Here is a 20,921-nt window from a genome sequence, read left to right on the forward strand (position 1 = left end):
GTAACAATAAGAAATATACTCAAAACCTGGATTAATCTTTTTAGTCACATAGCACTACTATTATTCTGAACACTACTGTATATATACACACACACAGTGGCTTGCAGAAGTATTCAGCCCCTTGGTATTTCACGCTTTTTAATTTGTTTATGGCATTCCAAATACAAAAAGTAAATCAGGCTTCTCAATACAAAAATTTCTAAAATGATCTTCCTTAGACTCAAACTCAAAGCAAATATCAATTAATTAAAAATATAAAAGCCAAGATGATAGGATGCATAAGTAATCAGCCCCTTTGGTATAATACCCGTAAATAATCAGTTTAATTGCCAGTTTTCTTCAGACAAGTCAGGGGATGGATACATGAACATTTCCAAGTCACTGACCTATGTCTTGGACTTTATTTACATCAGTTATGAAGAAATACAAACAGTGTGTAAATCTGTGTGGAGTAGACAGTTTTCAAAAACTGAGTGACTATGTGCAAAAACAAGAGTGAGGAAAGCAACTAAGACACCCAGACAACCCAGAAGAAGTTACAGGCTTCTGTGGCTGTGATTGGAGAAATTGTGCACAGTGCATGTTTTGCATTTTTTATCCCCAGTTATACAGCTTCATGATGAAGTGCCATTGAGGAGGATTTTATTTAAAAAGAAGACTTAAAAGTTCATCTACAATTTGCCAGAAGGCACATCCGAGATGCAAGCCTAGATTTAATGTATAAATGAGGATACAAAATGCAAAATGCAAAGCATGCACTGTGCACAATTTCTCCAATCACAGCCACAGAACCCCGTAACATCTTCTGGGTTGTCTGGGTGTCTTGGTGGCTTTCCTCGCTTTTCTCCTTCTTGCACAGTCACTCAGTTTTTGAGAACTGTCTACTTCACACGGATTTACCACAGAGTACCACACTGTTTGTATGTCTTCATAATTGACATAAATAAAGTTCAAGACATATTCTGTGACTTGGAAATGTTCATGTATCCATCCCTTGTCTTGTCTGAAGAAAACTGGCAATTAAACTGATTATTTACGGGTATTATACCAAAGGGGCTGATTACTTATGCATCCTATCATCTTGGCTTTTATATTTTTAATTAATTGATATCAAGTTGTAGAGATTTACTTTCAGTTTGAGGTTAAGAAAGATAATTTCATTTTTTTTTTTTATGTTGAGAAGCCTGATTTACTTTTTGTATTTGAAATGCCATAAACAAATTAAAATGCGTGAAATACCAAGGGGCTGAATACTTTTGCAAGCCACTGTGTGTGTGTGTTATATATATATATATATATATATATATATATATATATATATATATATATATATATATATATATATATATATATATATATATATATATATATATATATATATATATATATATATATATATATCAGTGGCGGATGCTGGTCTTTCAAGGAGGGGAAGTTCATTTTCGGCCTACATCATAAAATGTGTCGGTTTATTTATACGTAAATTCTACCCTCCGTTCCTTTTCAAGAAAATGATCTGTGACCCTGTCGTACCAACAAGGCGTCTTTTCCAGGGACTTGACTAGTGTCCTCTCAATGGCCAGCAGAGCTAGGCTGCTTAAATGGCCTTGGCCCATGGTGTTGCGGGTGTAAGACTTGAGCCGCTTTAAGCAGGAGAAGCTCCTCTCTACACCTGCAGATGTAGCTCCAATCGTTGCCACTAATGACAATAGTTTGTACACCTGAGGCATTGCACTGTCCAACTCCATGTCTTTTAGAAACAGCAAGAAATCACATAGCTTTCCCCTGTTGCCCTGCAAGTCCTGGTTTGAATATAGGACTTGAAGTTCAGACCTCAGTCTCCCTGAATCAAAGAACTGGCCAAAACTTTTCAGGACACTCTGAAATGCCTCCTCTGGAAACACTTGTCTCATCTCATCAAATTTCCCTGGACTGACCAATTCCAAGAAGCGCAGACTTTCCAAATTTGCAAAACGCCGAGGTAATTGCTCTGTGAGATTGTCTAGGATGGCCATGTACAGATTTCTCTAGCGCTCCTTGGGATCCTGTAGTTGTGACAGACTGCGTTTTCTCATGGGCTCAGTTTGTGGGTCTGATGTGAGATCTGCTGCTTTGGCATAAACAGCTTGGAAAGCCCCCTCTGACCTCTTTTCTTTGACAAAAGCAAGAAGAGACTCAATTCTTTTCTTGCAGTACAGAACATCCATAGCTCTCTGCTGGACAATGTCAAACACCACATCAGTCTCAGAGAAGATTTGTTCATATGTGTACAACATGAACACAAACTCAAAATCCTCCAGTTTCATCAGAAGGCCTTTGGCACAGTCTAATGTGTCATCATCCATGGACTTATCTGCAATGATCATCTCAAAAGTTTGCAGGAGGGCATCATAAATGTTTGCCAAAGTGCTCACTATCGGTGATGTGAAATTCCATCGAGTAGGAGCATTTCTGGGCAACCTTGAGCAGCCTGCAGACTCAAGAAAAGACATCCTCTTTGTGGATTTTGAGAAAAATGTGGCAAACCCAGAGAGTGATACAAAAAATATTCTGCACTCAGATAAGCATTTAGCCCCCTGAGACAGAACCAGATTCAGTCTGTGTGCATAGCAATGCACAAACATTGCACTGGGGGCTACTGCTTTAACTTTGGCCTGCAAACCATTGAGAGCTGAAGCCACGACAGCAGCCCCATCATAGGTTTGCGCCACAAGTTCCTCCCTGAAATTGTAGCCCTGCATGTTCTCATTCAAGACTTCAAAAACAGACTGAGCATCTCTTCCCCCAGAAACATCAAAATATCCAATAAAGCGCTCCTGAATTTTACCTGCCCTATCCACATAGCGAACAATGACAGAGAGTTGAGCATGGCAAGCTATATCAGTTGTTTCATCCACCTGCCATGCAAAAAAGGGAGCAGCCTGGATTTCATCCTTGATCTCATCAGAAACAGTGGCTGAAAGAGCAGAGATCAAGTCATTTTGGATTGCATGGGACATACCAGAAAACACAGCTGATGACTGGAATTGTGTGGCCAGGACAGAGTCATATTTAGCTAATGTTTCATTAAACTCCCTGTAATTCCCCTTGTTGGATGATTCAACATTCTCATCATGCCCCCTAACTGACAGCTCCTGACGGCCAAGCAAGGAAGTCACATCAATAAGGCGGTTTAGGAAAGCTCTGTTTGTTTAACTGCTTCATTATGTTTTGCTGAGCTTCCCTTGCAGTCTTAGAGCAATCGCCTCTGAGATATATATATATATATATATATATATATATATATATATATATATATATATGTGTGTGTGTGTGTGTACAGAGGCAATTTTAGACTTCCAGTTTTAGGGGTGCTTAGCACATTTTTAAATTTTTTAAAATCTAGATGTCCAGAAATACAATTTCCCATGATTTCAGAGTGAAAACATTGCTTGTAAAAGCTGCATTCATTGTCAAAATGATAAAAAAAAAAAAAAAAGCATATTAGCAATGGATAACGGCCCATACATAAAATTCCTGCATTCTGGTGCAGATTATATAAGAAATAATTTAATCTCCTAATGTGGTGAGGGCAAATAGTAATTGCAACTTAGGAGCAGGTCTGAAATATTCAGAGGCTGAGTTAAGTATATTATCCTTGTTTTTATATTAGAGTTATGAGCCTATAGTTATTGAAGATTTTTTATTTAATCTTAACAGATTATTATGTCATAGTACTTAGTACAGAACACTCACCCTGGTATCACTTTTCAATTACATTTAGATAGTTTTAGGCATTACTTAGATTGTGTTTTAGTTTTGGCTATTCATTTATTTATTCTACAAACTGATTGATGTCTCGGTTTTTCTGGCCGCACGCACATCCATGTTGTAAGTCATAAAAATACAGTAGTTGCAGTTGTTATGATCAGTGAGGTTTAGTGCCGTGTGCAGGAGGACCTGGTTTAGCACAGCGACAGCAGCACTGCACTATAAGGCCGGATGGAAAACACAGATGGTACACTGCACATAAATGGGTTCAGGATAAGAAATATATGAATATGAATTATTTATTGAATTAACAGCAAAGCATAGAAAGGACAGACAAGATCTAATGAAGTCCTTAAAAGTAAGAAAAATAAAAATGTGTGACTTAAAAGTCAGAATTCATACCAAAACACCAGTAACACAAGTAAGACACCTCCACAGTCTGATGCACATATTCAATTTACCCTTAGCTTCACTTTCCATCCTTTGCTATTCTCAATGTCCATATCTACTATCACATAAGGTCTACACAGTGCACAAACCTCACCTGAAGCTTTTTTGCTTTTGAAAAAAATGCTCTGATATCCATCACTGCACTGCAGGCTTGGTTTGTCACTTACTGCCAACAAATAAAAATACAAAATGAGTTTTATGATTTATGCCTTTTTAGCAGGAATTTAAATTATTCACTTATGCTGTGCATTAAACTCTGTGGTAAAGTTTACTGTCTTAATTCTGAAATGCTTAGTTAAGGACCTTAACTAAGCATTTAAGGTCAGATCTGTGTACATGGTATTTGATGTAGGAGAGTGATTTGTTAATGGAAGCTACACAGATTGAAGGGCAGCACCATTTAGTAGCTGACAAGAGGATTTAGTTGCAGAAAAAAAAAAAAAAAAAAAAAAAGACAATACCGACTCAATCTTACATTTGACCACACACAGCGCACACTAATTTGTAGAGCAATATACTGTGTTTTGCGATAGGTAGCCAGATTAGTAAAATAAGCACTTTTCAGAAAGTTGCACTTGTTCTTCACATTCAGAGACATGAACTGTGAATAAATACCTCGCAAAAATCACTTGACAGCGCAGCTGGGCGAGGTTACCACCAGCGCTCACAGGACAGCGCCTCTGCTAAATGAGCACCACCCGCAGCAGCACCACGTGACACAAACACATGCCAGAGCAGAAAGAGAGATGAATGTAGGCGCGCATCATGGATTGAACCATTTGCCCAAGAAGGGGAGATGATCAAATTACTGTGTTCTTGTAATACATATTTTGGCATAATGCTTGAAATAGGTTGTCCAAAAAAATAGTAGTATAGAAGCATATATATAAATATTTTTAGGGGTGCTTAAAATATATTTAGGGGTACTTGAGCACCCCTAAAAATAGGCTAACTCCGCCCCTGTGTGTGTGTGTGTGTGTGTGTATATATATATATATATATATATATATATATATATATAGTTTCTTCTTCTTTTTTTATGTTTTCCCCTTTGGACTGTCCCCTTTGAGAACTGGCAAAGAAAAAGGGAAGTTTGAAATTGTGACCGAGACCAAAAGTGCAAAACAAAAAACAAAAGTGGTGTACCGTGTGTTTCGAAAACGCCTTTAAAAAAACATAGAAGACAGGAAATATTGCAAGCGAATGCAGCACAGTGATGGGAAAGATGAAGAAGCGGCAGTGCTTCTTTCTGCTCACTTATACGGTGGCCTTCGGTAAGAAATCATTTAACCATCTTATAGAAAAGGGAGAGAAAAAATCCTGATGTTTTACAAGTTGAAGTTATTTGTCATTTGTTACAGAATTGTAAAATGGAAAGATTCAATTTTTTTTTTTACCGAAAGTCCCTTTCTTCTTTCTTTAACATTTGCTGTTTTACATTTTAGCATGTTTTATATGTAAACATTTGGGCACCCTGATGATTACCAGGATTTTCCTTTATAAATCATTGGTTGTTTGGAACAGCAATTTCAGTTAAATATATCATATAGCAGACAAACACAGTGATATTTGAGAAATGAAATGAAGTTTATATGATTTACAGAAAGTGTGAAATAATTATTTAAACAAAATTAGGCAGGTGCATAAATTTGGGCAGTTGTCACTTTACTGATGTAAATACATTTAGCACTAATTATTGGAACATAAAATTGGTTTGGTACACTCAATGACCCTGGACCTTCTTACACAGGCGAATCCAATCATGAGAAAGGGTATTTAAGGTGGCCATTTGCAAATGTTTCCCCCCTTTGCATCTCTTCTAATGAGTGGCAACATGGGAGCCTCTAAACAACTCTCAAATGACGTGAAAACAAAGATTGTTCAATATCATGCTTTTGGGGAAGGATACAAAAAGCTATCTCAATGATAGCTTTCATATATTTGAACATATTTCATATATATATATATATATATATATATATATATATATATATATATATATATACACACACACACGAGGGTAGGCTGAAAAGTTCTAAGGCTCCCCATGAAGGAGTAATGCATTAACTGCATTATAACTTAGAACTTTTCAGCCTACCCTCGTGTATATATACATGTATATATAGATATATATATCTCTGTGTGTGACTGATTTTCAAGTACAAAAAGCAAACTGAGTTCAGCCCGTTCTCTGCGATGGAGTTTGCTTTGCTCCTATCTGGCCCACTGATTCAGAGTTCAAGTCTGTAGATTTATTGAGCTGATTTATTATTATGTAGACAAACAACTCTAGTTTCTAACCTCAGGAAGATAGACAATGAGCTACAGCCTCATTTTAATCCAAATGGACTGTCCTCTGAGCCACACAAATAACATGTGAAAGTGCTGTGGCTGTGAGACAAACATGCAGGGACTGTCTACAAAGTGCAAAAAGGAAAAGACACTAGAACATTATTCAGTCACTTCAAGATGTAGTGTCACCAAATTCACTTCACACATCACTACAGCACTCAGTGTGGAAAAAATGTAATTTTTAATTTGGAGATGTTCTCATTGATTAAAATATTCAATAACTTCCCTGTTACAAGGTGTGGTATCAACAAATTCACTTCACACATCAGGAGTCTTCTGATGGTTATACTGGTGGTTGAAGTGAATTTGGTGACACTGCAGCAAGTAACAATGAAGTTATAATGCCAAATATCCATTAATTTAGAAATTTGCTGCATCGGAAATGCAATGAAGGCTCACGGCTCAGTTTTTTCCCTGTTGTGCTTCACAGCAGTTTACACACCTGTTAATCACTTTCCCGCTAGAAAGTCATTTTCATTTGAAAATATCAAAATCAAAGATCAAAATGTGACTGCATTATGTGTATTATAACTTTTGTGCTGCATGCTAGTTTATGCCTCGACAATTATCAATTAAACAGCCACATATTAGGTGCACATATAAAACTATTAAAATCTTTGCAGGTTTTAATGTTCACGGAGCAGATTTGAAAATAAAAGATTGATCAAATAATTATTAAAGGGGTCATATAGCGCAAAACAGTTATGTGCCTTTTGACTTTTTTTTGTGTATTTGAGGTAGAATGTTAAATCCCACAATTCTACAACTGTTTTCAAATTATCCCACTATAAATGTCATAGTTTGAGACCTCAGTGACATACCCTGCAAATGCTTCACCTTTAGATTATTAAAAGGTCCCTCCCTCCACTCGATGGCCAAGGATTATTGCTGTATTTGAAAAACATAGAAAGTAGGAAAAAAAACCCTGATATGCAAAGTCAAAAATTGCAACGTCACACAGAAACAAGAGCTTAACTGAGGGCACACAAACTAAATACCCTTTGTAGTACATTAGTGAATTGTGCTCACTGTGAACTTAACACTCCTTAAAGCAGGTGTTGGGAAATTCCAGACTTCTTTCCAATTTGGCATTTCAAACATTCTGTTGTTGGTTACAGTTCTGTTGATTTAATTTCACTGCAATGTGGATGACTTGCAGTTATACCTAGCTGTTCTGACAGGAAATGGGTTTGGCAATGCGTTGGAGGCCTGTTTGGCAGTGATGACAGGCCTTTGCTTCCTGTTCCTGATAAGACCGATGTGAAGGTTACAGGTTCTGCTCGGCTGAGGCGCCCATATCATCACTTTACTCCATCACTGGGTGACTGTATCAGTCAACACGGCGATGCAGTTAAAAATCTTGGTGTGGACTTGATCAATCTCATTCCTTTGAGTGGTGTCAGGGATGGTCTTTTTTTTAAGACATATTTTGTCTCTGAGTGTTATTAAGGTTTTGATTCATGCTTTTGTTTTATGGCCTCACAATAAACAGCATTAGAAATCTTCATAATGTTCCTGCTTCAACCTTAACTGGCACTAAGAAATTTATCAATATTAAGTTCAAATTATTATTATTTTTTTTGTTTTTAAAACACTGGCTACCCGTTGACACCAACTTCTGGATGAGCTGGTGCAGCCATATGTGCCAGCAGCCTAGCACATACCCTGCACTCTCAGGAGGCTGCTCTGTAGTGTGTTCCTAAGGTTGACAAGAAAACAACAGGTGGTTGAGCATTTGCACATTGTGCATAAAATTGGTGTAACAGCTGAAATTCAGCAGCAGAGTTCTGTTACTCTTTGAAGTTATTTTACTGTTTATGTTCAGTGAGGGTATATAACTGCAAAAAGTTTTTTGTTTGTTTTAATCAGTTGTGTCATCGTTTTCTTCATAGAAAGTGCCATATAAATAAAATTACTATTATCAGAATATATATTAAGTTGCCAAAAGTTATTGAACAAAAACAAATTGCTTTCACATAGTGAAATAAAAATATGGACATATTGGACTCCTCGTGGTTGGACTGTATCTAACTGTAATTAGAATGGGTTCAACGCAGGGGACAAATTTCATTGTATGTATGTATGTATGTATATATATATATATATGTACAATGACAATAAAGGCTATATTATTATTAAATGTTTGCTAAACACATTTTTTATTCATTTAAATGTTCTTTTGTTCTAATCGATGAAGATGTCTGGTAACTGTCTTTTGTACATTTTGCGTTTCCTTTTACTTCCACACCTGAACATATTCCAACTAATATCTGAAATCAGTGCTGCCAGAAATTTTAACCCATTTCATTTCTTGCTCAAATCCCCCTAAATGTCAGGAAATCAAATGTAGTGAGGGACAGTGACTTATTACGACAATCTTGTTATTTTAGGTCAACTTTTGTGGGGCTCTAGCTGAAAAGATCATTAAAAAAAAAAAACTCCCTTCATCATCAAAGTGCCTTTTTGACTAAAAACAGGGTTTCCTTTTTTAAATTTTACTTTACTTATTTCTTGAACAACATATATTTATTATTTGAACCACAAAATGTTTGGACAAATTTTGTTATTTTAGACACCACCAAAATATTGGTGTGAAAACCGAATTATGCGCAAGCTCAAAGTGCAGACTGCAAGCTTGGGTTTCAGTGAATCGTGTATTTGGACAAACCAACAGAACTGTAAAGAAGAAAAGGGACAGTGAGTGCACGGCACCCACACACTGACCATGAAATGTTCTAACATTGGCATCATTAAATACAAGCTGATCTGTTGCTGTACCAGGATTTTTTTTTCTCAACTTGTGTCTTCCTGTTTTTGAGGTTTACATCTGGTGATAACTGTGCTGACATAAGAGAAGTTTCTTGATTCTTAACTTTCACACACTCTGTCCTTCCTCATGGGCGTTCTTGATCTGGCCAACTGTTTCAAAGCCTCCCCCGATTCACTTGTGAAAGAGTTATGTCATCCAACACACTTGCAATGTTGTTTAAATGATAATGATAATAATGATTAGCGTGTTGCCCGTGGGGATCCACAGGCTGTAGATTGGGTCGTGTTTATAAAAATCGGTAGCTGACATTTTTCAAGGGTAGTAATAAATTGTGCAAAGTTTCAATAATGAGTTGGAATGGCATGTGAGTCCAGAATGTTTTTAGAACCTTAGACCCTAAGAGTTTTTAGAAGAACTCAACCCTTTTATTTCCAGTTAGGTACATAATTTTTTTAAATGTTAATTTACTGCCTTAATATATTTATAAATTGTTTAGTTTCTTGTTATCATATACACACTATTATTATTATTATTATCATCATCGTCGTCAGTATTAATTATTTTTATTTTATTTTTACTTCTATTTCGTCATTTGATTTTTTTTTTTTAAATTGACCACAATCGAAATAAGGGTTTTCACTTTCTTGTGTCATCCATGTATTTTTAACATCTTTACAATTATATTATGTACTTACATTGAACTTACTAAATAAAATCACACACACGTTTTATAGATGATTTACTGCCCCCTGCTGGATTGGCATGTGAGTCCAGAATGTAAATATCAAAGTCCATTGTTCAGTGTTGCCAGCTAATACAGTTGTGCTCAAATGGTGTCATACCCTGGGAGAATTTTTTATTTTTTGCTATTTTTCAGAGAATATGAATGATTACACAAAAACTCATGGTTAGTGGTTGTGTGAAGACATTTATTGGCAATCAACTATGTTTACTCATTTTAAAAGTTTACATACCCTGGTGACTTTGGCCTGATAACATGCACACAAGTTGACACAAACAGTTTGATTGGCTACCAAAGGTAACCATCCTCATCTGTGATCTGTTTGCTTGTAATCAGTGTGTGTGTATAAAAGGTCAGTGAGTTTCTGGGCTCCTGACAGACCCTTTCATCTTTCATCCACTGTTGCAATGAAATTTCTGGTTTCTGGGTCATAGGGAAAGCAAAAGAATTGTCAAAGAAAAGGCAACTGAACTGTATAAAACACGAAAGGGATATAAAAAGATATCCAAGGGACTGAGAATGCCAATCAGCAATGTTCAAACTCTAAATAAGAAGCGGAAAATTAGGGATTCTGTTGGAAACAAACCACGGTCAGGTAGACCAACAAACATTTCAGCAACAACTGCCAGGAAAATTGCTTGGGATGCAAAGAAAAACCCACAAATACCTTCTGATGAAATACAGGACTCTCTGAAAAAAAGTGGGGTGGCTGTTTCAAGATGCACAATAAGAAGGCACTTGAAGAAAAATGGGCTGCATGGTCAAGTCGCCAGAATAAAGCCATTACTACGAAAAATACCACAAAGTACCCCACTTACAATACGCCCAACAGCACAGAGAACAAAGTCATTTGGAGTGATGAGACCAAAATTGAAGTTTTTGGCCACAACTATAAATGGTAAATTTGAAGAGGAGTCAATAAGGCCTATGAGGAAAGGTACACCCTTCCTACTGTGAAGCACAGAGGTGGCTCACTGATGTTTTGAAATGTGTGAGCTACAAAGGCACACGGAAGTTGGTCAAAATTGATGGCAGGATGGATGCAGCATGTTATCAGAAAAAACTAGAGGAAAATTTGCACTCATCAGCCCAGATGCTGTGCATGGGACGTACTTGTACGTTCTAACATGACAACAAGGCCAAGTCTACCTGTCATTGGCTACAGCAAAATAAAGTGAAGGTTCTGGAGTGGCCATCTCAGTCTCCTGACCTCAAATATATTAGGCCTATCGTTTGTTTTTGACACCGTTCATTCTTTATCCAAAATAGCATACCAAACGGCAAATGTCAGCTCTCCACAATTTGTGCATGATCAAAATTGCATGCGTGTGCGCAGCTTTTTGTCTTTTCTGCATTCTGCTGTAAGCAGGTGCTTTTAATTTGGCAAACAGAGATCGTGACGAAAGACTTTAAAAGGACTACACTTTTCCCTTATGGTACCAGGAGTGTGACACTTAACTAAACTGACTAAACCAAATGAACTACAAAAGTGGTTAAACTAACATGAACTACAATAACATTTAAAACCCAAAACTCCCATGGTGCATTGCAGCACAATGTCCACTGTTTACTGGTTAACTTAAATCACAAAGTGATTAAAAAATATTTGTTTTATCAACTTTCCGGTTTCACAGCGTTCATCCTTGACCCAAAACACATAAAGCATATCAAACGGCAAATGTCAGCTCCCCACGGTTTCGCCATGACTGAAGCCATACACGCGTACGCATACACGCACAAACACGGAGGCCACTTGGCTATTATAACAAATACTAATAATAATCTTAAAAGGGTGACTTGGCCAAACCCAATGTCTTTGCTAGTGCTGACATGTTTGTTTTCGACCTAACTGGGGAGATGAAGACTGTAATGGCAATGATAATCTGACATTTGACCCCAATCACCTTGACCTTCACCCAAATGTCTGACCTCTGGCTAAACCTGCCAGAGCACCTCTTGAATCCACCTAAGTGTGTGCCATCTTTGGTTCAAATAAGGTGGAAAAATCAAATTTCTTGACCTTCACCACAGTTTATCTTTCTACACAGCAATTTGGGTGCCAAGCTTCACTGACATACAAAGTTTGGAAGGACCTGGGAGGAGTAGGCTAGTAAACAGACAGGCAGACATGACCATGACTCCAGCGATTGACCTTTGGTAGATTTTTCCTTGCTTCTGCAATTCCAGAACCCATCTACGTATGTGTGCCAAGTGCCAAGTTTAGTGGATATTGGAGTGAAAAACGTATTTGACATTTTACTCCAACAACCTTGTCCTTTGCTTGAAACAAACCCTTGAAGTGCAATTTTGGACTTGTTCGTCATAAACACAAAGTTTGTTGGAAATCAGTCAGAGGACCTGGGAGGAGTAGGGGAAAAACAGACATAACCACAATTTTTACATTTGACTCGAGTCATCTTAAACTCTGCCAAAACTAACCCCTTAATGGCAGTTCTGGGGTGCACGAATCTGCGCACAGCCAGTTTGGTGGCCAGTAGCCCAAGCACCTCAGAGTAATAGTGAAACAAAGAAAAGCAGCTCTTTGTTTCATTCTGAGCCCAAACTGGACATAAAACTCTTACATGAAGGACCTCAGCTGCCTAACGTCCGTTTGCCTTTTGCACATAAAGATGAGGAAGTAAACCCAAGCACTGCTGCAGTTCCTTCATTGTTCAACTGTACAAATCACAACCACAGCAGCTTCACGCAAGAAAAACAACATGAGTCTCGAGGTCTTGCCAGTGTCATAATGTTAAACTAACAACGTGAGCTCAATTTAGCATTTAGTATTCCAGTAAAGCTTGGTTTCCAGGTAGAGAACTACTGGTACTTTTATCCACAATCTTTGAAGTATCTAACAGTTAATAGTGAAGATGACTCAAGTTTTAACACAAAAAAAGCTCACGTTTTTCTTTCTTCTTCAAGTTTCCACCTTCATTTATTTGAGAGCACAAACTATTTATTTGGGCTCACAGTATTTTTACTTCCATAACAGCACACAAGTTACTGCACTCATTAACTTAAAATCTGTGTATTTTTCTTTTCCCACTCACAAATTGCAGCCATCTCCGCCTGTCTGAGTTTCAACATTGACACGACAAACATAAGCGTCTACACTGAGAAAAAAACAGGATCCTTTGGGTACAAAGTGCTTCAATTCACATCTGGAACAAACAAAGGGTAAGTAAAATATTCTGCTGGTTTTCACTGCACATTTTAAACTATGGTAGTTGTTAAATTAGAACTTACATTTATGCAACAATAATAAGGTGATTTTCAGACTTCCACATGACTGTACTTTGGAAATAATCGCAGATTGATGCTCTGCTTTAGTAAGCCGTACAGTACTGTACAAACATTCCAGACACCGGAAACATTTCATAAATATGTAGCATTATATATATACGTATATATATATATATATATGTATATATATATATATATATATATATACTCAACAAAAATATAAATGCAACACTTTTGGTTTTGCTCCCATTTTGTATGAGATGAACTCAAGATCTAAAACTTTTTCCACATACACAATATCACCATTTCCCTCAAATATTGTTCACAAACCAGTTGAAATCTGTGATAGTGAGCACTTCTCCTTTGCTGAGATAATCCATCCCACCTCACAGGTGTGCCATATCAAGATGCTGATTAGACACCATGATTAGTGCACAGGTGTGCCTTAGACTGCCCACAATAAAAGGCCACTCTGAAAGGTGCAGTTTTGTTTTATTGGGGGGGGATACCAGTCAGTATCTGGTGTGACCACCATTTGCCTCATGCAGTGCAACACATCTCCTTCGCATCATCCGTGAAGAGAACACCTCTCCAGTGTGCCAAACGCCAGCGAATGTGAGCATTTGCCCACTCAAGTCGGTTACGACGACGAACTGGAGTCAGGTCAAGAACCCAATGAGGACGACGAGCATGCAGATGAGCTTCCCTGAGACGTTTCTGACAGTTTGTGCAGATATTCTTTGGTTATGCAAACCGATTGTTTCAGCAGCTGTCCGAGTGGCTGGTCTCAGACGATCTTGGAGGTGAACATGCTGGATGTGGAGGTCCTGGGCTGGTGTGGTTACACATGGTCTGCAGTTGTGAGGCTGGTTGGATGTACTGCCAAATTCTCTGAAACGACTTTGGAGACGGCTTATGGTAGAGAAATGAACATTCAATACATGAGCAACAGCTCTGTTTGACATTCCTGCTGTCAACATGCCAACTGCACACTCCCTCAAATCTTGCGACATCTGTGGCATTGTGCTGTGTGATAAAACTGCACCTTTCACAGTGGCCTTTTATTGTGGGCAGTCTAAGGCACACCTGTGCACTAATCATGGTGTCTAATCAGCATCTTGATATGGCACACCTGTGAGGTGGGATGGATTATCTCAGCAAAGGAGAAGTGCTCACTATCACAGATTTAGACTGGTTTGTGAACAATATTTGAGAGAAATGGTGATATTGTGTATGTGGAAAAAGTTTTAGATCTTTTGAGTTCATCTCATACAAAATGGGAGCAAAACCAAAAGTGTTGCGTTTATATTTTTGTTGAGTGTATATATATATACGTATATATATATGTATATATATATATATATATATATAAAATCTTGTCACGTGCCATCAACAAAATAATCTAATCAGACTTTTTAGTTTCATGAAATTTAAAACAGTTCTTTGCACTGCCTGGTACACATTTGGTTCAAGTTGCGTATTTTATGTGTGTGTCCTGGGCATGCAGTTATTCCGCATCCGGGGACTGTAGGTGATCTTCCAGGTGAAAGGTTATTCTTTTTATGGCGACTGGGTGACGTAGGTTTGAAAAATACGATGTCTGCAGTAAAATATGGCGATGGACAATGAAACTGGATTGGAGGGAGATGGAGGATTGGTTTCCACTTTTTAAAATGTCTATAAATCAAATTAATTACTATTTTTTATATATTATTACTAATTCACCCTAATGAGTCAAGCTCCCCTTGCATGTTTCCAGGCAGGTGAACTCTTCTTGATATCTCGGATTCATTTTTTTTCTGTGCAGTGTTAAAACTGGTTGTCATGTTCTGTGCCACCGCGGTCACTGGGTAGCTTTGAGCCAAGCAGCACTTGAGACGTGGAGTCTGGGTGAGACAGGCTCAAGAGTGTCTGGATTTGCAATCATCTTGGATCAAATCTACAGGCTTCTGGAGTCATGAGATGGTTGGATGTGTGTTTTGGCGATGCAGATACCTTTACAGGAGAAGGACCTGGAATGCGAACCAGATGGCCTAAGTCTGTAACTAGATGCGTATGGTACTAGGTCTCTTTGAAGGACCCTTGGATACAACTGGAATGACCTTATGTCAAAGGAATGTTTTCTTTGGGAGATTAATAAAGTTCATCACCCTGAGAAGTATTTTTAAAAGGTGCAAAATGGTCACATAATTTAAAGTTTCATATTGTAAATGAGACAATGCACCATTTTCATACATTTTTCAAATGAGCAAAGCATAAGAAATGTGCCTGAAACATCTGTACAGTCCTGCATCGTGAGAAGAAGCGACATTTTGTGGTTTAATGTTTTTTTTTGGGTGTCCTGTCAGTAATAAACACAGACAGATCTCACTAACAGAGAAAATGTTTTTAAAACATTACTGTTGCTTCCTGACACAGAGTCCTTGTCACAGCACCCCATCTAAGCGGAACTGGACAACTATCCAACGCTGAGCAACACCAGTGTTTTACTCCTCCAGGTATAAAAATGCAGTTTTATGAAGAAAACATTTTGCAATTTATTGTTTTAAAATCACCTGGAAAAGCCTGTATTAACCAAATGCTTTCATCACAGCTATTTCTTTGAAAAATGAAACAATACCAGTCAAACACTTTGGACTATCGATGGCTGCAAGCCCCACACGCGCCACGTTCACTGTAAGAAAACTCGTCAAGCTAAACCATGTGTATGTGACCAGAAATGTGCTGTTCGAAGCAAATCTCAGTGATATTTTTAAAAAATCCTTTGGATTTTCATCATGTCCTGTAGGTTTGTAGTCCAAGTTTAGTGCACGAGTGCCATGAGAACTCATACCTGCACAGTGTGTGCTATGAGATGACATATGATCTAAAACCCTCCTCCTTTTTCAAGCCTGCTTTTCAAGGTAAGAGAAAATTAAATTCTACAAACATGTAGGTTTCATACAATCCATCAGTAGTCAATTGTATTTTTTCAGCAGGAATTGTACTTTCCTTTTAAAAATGGTAATTCCTGGAAAACGTTTATCTTTCTATACGCTATGAAGAAGTATTAGGAAGTCCTATGCAGGCCCTGAGGCCCAGTGGAGTTGGTGGTGCTTAACCCCACATACTGCAACGTGACTGTGCGACTCCCAGTCACTCACGGGTTACTTCACCAGTCAATGCGGGTTCCCAATTACAGCTGGTTGGACTGATTGATTGAACCAATTGAAAATCGTTAATCTGGGAAAATGCAGATGACGGTCTTGTACAAGGACACAGGTAGCATGAAGCACACAAATGCAATCAAACCCTAGTCGATTGGTTGGTAGTCCAAGTCCCATCCCACAGAGCCACATGCTCTGCAATATAAAACTATAAATGATTATTAACTGCATATTTCCCTTCACATTACAGTGGACTTTAGAGTTATAATCTGAGCAAAACAACCAGCACATCAGTGATGTGACATTTCTGGTCAAACTTTCCAGATTTAGTGTAATTCACTCAGCTCATTTTAAATCCTAATCAACTGAAAGGAAACATTCACCAACGTAAATGCTCCTTCTAGATGAACAAAATCAGCTTTTGGAATGATTTCTTTTACTCAGTACGTGTACATACTGTATGCAGTGAATGATATGCTTTAATGACATTTTATATTAGTAGTACACAACATTTTTAATGTAGCACCTTACTGTAGATCACTGTGTATTGTACATGTTCCCGAACCTATTTTATAATAGCCAAGTGACCTCTGTGTGTGCGTGCATGTGTATGGCTTCAATCACCCCAAAACCAGGGAGAGCTGAAGTTTGCTGTTTGGTATGCTTTTGGGTCAAGGATGAACGCTGCAAAAACAGAAAGTTGATAAGACTAATATTTTTGGAGAAATTAGTCATTTTAGCTAACCAGTAAACAATGGATGTTGTGCTGCAATGCACCATGGGAGCTCTGGGTTTTAAATGTTGTTATTGTGATTCATGTTGGTTTAACACTGTTAGTGTTATTGATTTATTGTGTATTTGTAGTTCAATTGGTTTAGTCAGTTAACTTTCATGTTGTCATTAACATGAGTGAAAAGTGTAGTGCATTTGATGGCTTCCACCACCGTCTCTGTTTGTGTATGTCCAAAATTAGAAGCACCTGCTTGCGGCAGAATGTGGAAAAGAAAAAAGCTCTCCATGCGTGTAACTTTGATCACAGACAAACTGTGGAACGCTGCCACCTGCCATTTGGTATGCTTATGCATTCTGGGTCAAGGATGAACGCCGCCAAAACAGAAAGTTGACAGGACTAATATTTTTGGAGAAGCTACGGATATTAGCTAACAAGACTGAACAATGGACGTTGTTAACTACATTCTGGACTCACACCCCATTCCAGCAGGGGGCAATAAATCATCTTTATATTTAAAGCACGAGTGTGTGATTTTATTTAGTAAGTTCAATGTAAGTGCATAATATAATTGTAAATACGTAAAAAAAAATACATGGATGACACAAGAAAGTGAAAACACTTATTTCCACTGTGGTTCATTTAAAAATCAAATGAGGAAAATAGAAGTAATAATAAAATAAAACAATAATAATACTACTAATAGTGTGTATATGCTAACAAGAGGATACTTCTTTGTCTTTCGGCTGTTCCCGTTAGGGGTCGCCACAGCAGATCAATCGTTTCCATCTCACCCTGTCCTCTGTATCTTCCTCTGTCACACCAACCACCTGCATGTCCTCTCTCAGCACATCCATGAACCTTCTCTTTGGCCTCCCTCTTCTCCTCCTGCCTGGTGGCTCCATCCTCAGCATCCTTCTCCCTATATACCCTGGGTCCCTCCTCTGCACATGTCCAAACCATCTCAATCTCGCCTCTCTGACTTTGTCTCCAAACCGTCCCACCTGAGCTGTCCCTCTGATATGTTCATTCCTAATCTTGTCCATTCTTGTCACTCCCAAAGAGAATCTCAACATCTTCAGCTCTGCCTCCTGTCTTTTTGTTAGTGCCACTGTCTCTAAACCATACAACATAGCTGGTCTCACTACTGTTTTGTAAACTTTCCCCTTCACTCTTGCTGATATTCTTCGGTCACAAATCACTCCTGCCACCTTTCTCCACCCACTCCACCCTGCCTGCACTCTCTTCTTCACCTCTCTACCACACTCTCCATTACTTTGAACAGTTGACCCCAAATATTTAAACTCATCTACTTTCACCACTTCTACTCCTTGTAACTGCACTATTCCACTGGGCTCCCTCTCATTCACACACATGTACTCAGTCTTGCTTCTACTGACTTTCATTCCCCTTCTCTCCAAAGCATATCTCCACTTCTCCAGACTAGACTCAACTTGCTCTCTACTCTCACTACAGATCACAATGTCATCTGCAAACATCATAGTCCATGGGGACTCCTGTCTGATCTCATCTGTCAACCTGTCCATCACCACTGCAAACAAGAAAGGACTCAGAGCTGATCCTTGGTGTAATCCCACCTCCACCTTGAATGAGTCTGTCATTCCGACTGCACATCTCACCGCTGTCACACTATTCTTGTACATGTCCTGCACTACCCTAACATACTTCTCTGCCACTCCAGACTTCCTCATACAATGCCACAACTCTTCTCTTGGCACCCTATCATAAGCTTTTTCTAAGTCCACAAACACACAATGTAACTCTTTCTGTCGTCCTCTGTACTTTTCCAACAGTATTCTCAGAGCAAACATTGCATCTGTAGTGCTCTTTCTCGGCATGAAACCATATTGCTGCTCACAGATCTTCACCTGTTTTCTAAGCCTAGCTTCTACTACTCTTTCCCATAACTTCATGCTGTGGCTTCAGGCAGTAAATTAATATTAAAAATTACATACTTAACAGGAAAGAAAGGGTTGTGTTCCTCTACTAAAAATTGTTGTGGTCTAAGGTTTCACAAATGTTCTGGACTCACACGTCATTCCAACTCATTATACAAGCTTTGTTTAATTTATAACCACCCTTAAAAAATATCAGCTACCTATTTTATAAACACTACCCAATCCAGAGCCCACGGATTCCCACAGGCAGTGAGCTAGGGGAATATACACACACATACATACATACATACACACACACACACACACACACATATATATATGATACAGTTGCCAAGTGTTGGAGTTCACTCCGGTGAACGAGAAGGTCGCGTCCCTATGCCTTCGGGTCGGGGACAGGTCTCTCACCGTTGTCTCGGCCTATGGGCCGAGCAGCAGTGCAGAGTACCCGACCTTCCAAGAGTCCCTGGGAGGGGTACTAGATAGCGCTCCGACTGGGGACTCCATTGTTCTCCTGGGGGATTTCAATGCCCACGTGGGCGGCGACAGTGAGACCTGGAGGGGGGTGATTGGGAAGCACGGCCTCCCCGATCTGAACCCGAGTGGTGTTCAGTTGTTGGACTTCTGTGCTAGTCACAGTTTGTCCATCACGAACATCATGTTCGAGCACAAGGGTGTCCATAAGTGCACGTGGCACCAGGACACCCTGAGCCGGAGAGCCATGATCGACTTTGTAGTCATATCATCTGACCTTCGGCCACGTGTCTCGGACACTCGAGTGAAGAGAGGGGCAGAGCTGTCGACTGATCACCACCTGGTGGTGAGTTGGATCTGCTGGGAGGGTAGGAAGCCGGTCAGACCTGGCAGGCCCAAACGTATCGTGAGGGTCTGCTGGGAACGACTGGTGGAACCCTCTGTCAGCGAGGTCTTCAACTCCCACCTCCGGGATAGCTTCTCCCAGATCCCGGGGGAGGTTGGAGACATGGAGTCCGAGTGGACCATGTTCTCCACTTCCATTGTCGATGCAGCTGCTCGTAGCTGTGGTCGCAAGGTCTCTGGTGCCTGTCGCGGCGGCAATCCCCGAACCCGGTGGTGGACACCGGAAGTAAGGGATGCCGTCAAGCTGAAGAAGGAGTCCTACTTATCTTTGTTGGTAGGTGGGACCCCAGAGGCAGCTGACAGGTACCGGCAGGCCAAGCGTGCTGCAGCCCGTGCAGTCGCAGAGGCAAAAACTCGGGTCTGGGAGGAGTTTGGGGAGGCTATGGAGGAGGACTATCGGTCGGCCTCGAAGAGATTCTGGCAAACCGTCCGACGCCTCAGGAGCCTCCACCAGCACTGTTTACGGTGCGGGTGGAGAGCTGTTGACCCTGACTGGGGATGTTGTCAGGCGGTGGAAGGAGTACTTCGAGGATCTCCTCAATCCCATCGTCACGTCTTCCGAAGAGGAAGCAGAGACTGGGGACTCAGAGGCGGAATCATCCATTACCCAGGCCGAAGTCACCGAGGTGATTAGAAAGCTCCTCGGTGGCAAGGCTCCTGGGGTGGATGAAATGCGTCCTGAGTACCTTAAGTCTCTGGATGTTGTGGGGCCGTCTTGGCTGACATGCCTCTGCAACATCGCGTGGCGATCAGGGACAGTGCCTCTGGATTGGCAGACCAGGGTGGTGGTCCCTCTGTTTAAGAAGGGGGACCGGAGGGTGTGTTCCAACTATAGGGGGATCACACTCCTCAGCCTCCCTGGTAAGGTCTATTCCAGAGTACTGGAGAGGAGAATTCGACCGATTGTCGAACCTCGGATTCAGGAGGAGCAGTGTGGTTT

At 39.6% G+C, this 20,921-nt stretch overlaps 1 protein-coding gene across 1 annotated transcript in view; it reads left to right on the plus strand.

Moving 5' to 3' along the window:
• The first annotated feature begins 5,349 nt into the window (after window positions 1-5,349).
• The window catches only part of zmp:0000001082 (integrin alpha-X), a 39,899-nt gene continuing 24,327 nt past the window's right edge, over window positions 5,350-20,921 (plus strand). Inside the window, exons 1-5 of the mRNA XM_034188194.1 lie at window positions 5,350-5,474; window positions 13,127-13,244; window positions 15,729-15,808; window positions 15,904-15,986; window positions 16,099-16,213. Coding sequence (XP_034044085.1) covers window positions 5,417-5,474; window positions 13,127-13,244; window positions 15,729-15,808; window positions 15,904-15,986; window positions 16,099-16,213 — 454 coding nt within the window. The 5' untranslated portion in view covers window positions 5,350-5,416. The remainder of the gene's footprint in view (window positions 5,475-13,126; window positions 13,245-15,728; window positions 15,809-15,903; window positions 15,987-16,098; window positions 16,214-20,921) is intronic.

Source organism: Thalassophryne amazonica, chromosome 15, assembly GCF_902500255.1.
Source record: "Thalassophryne amazonica chromosome 15, fThaAma1.1, whole genome shotgun sequence".
Classification (NCBI taxonomy): domain Eukaryota; kingdom Metazoa; phylum Chordata; class Actinopteri; order Batrachoidiformes; family Batrachoididae; genus Thalassophryne; species Thalassophryne amazonica.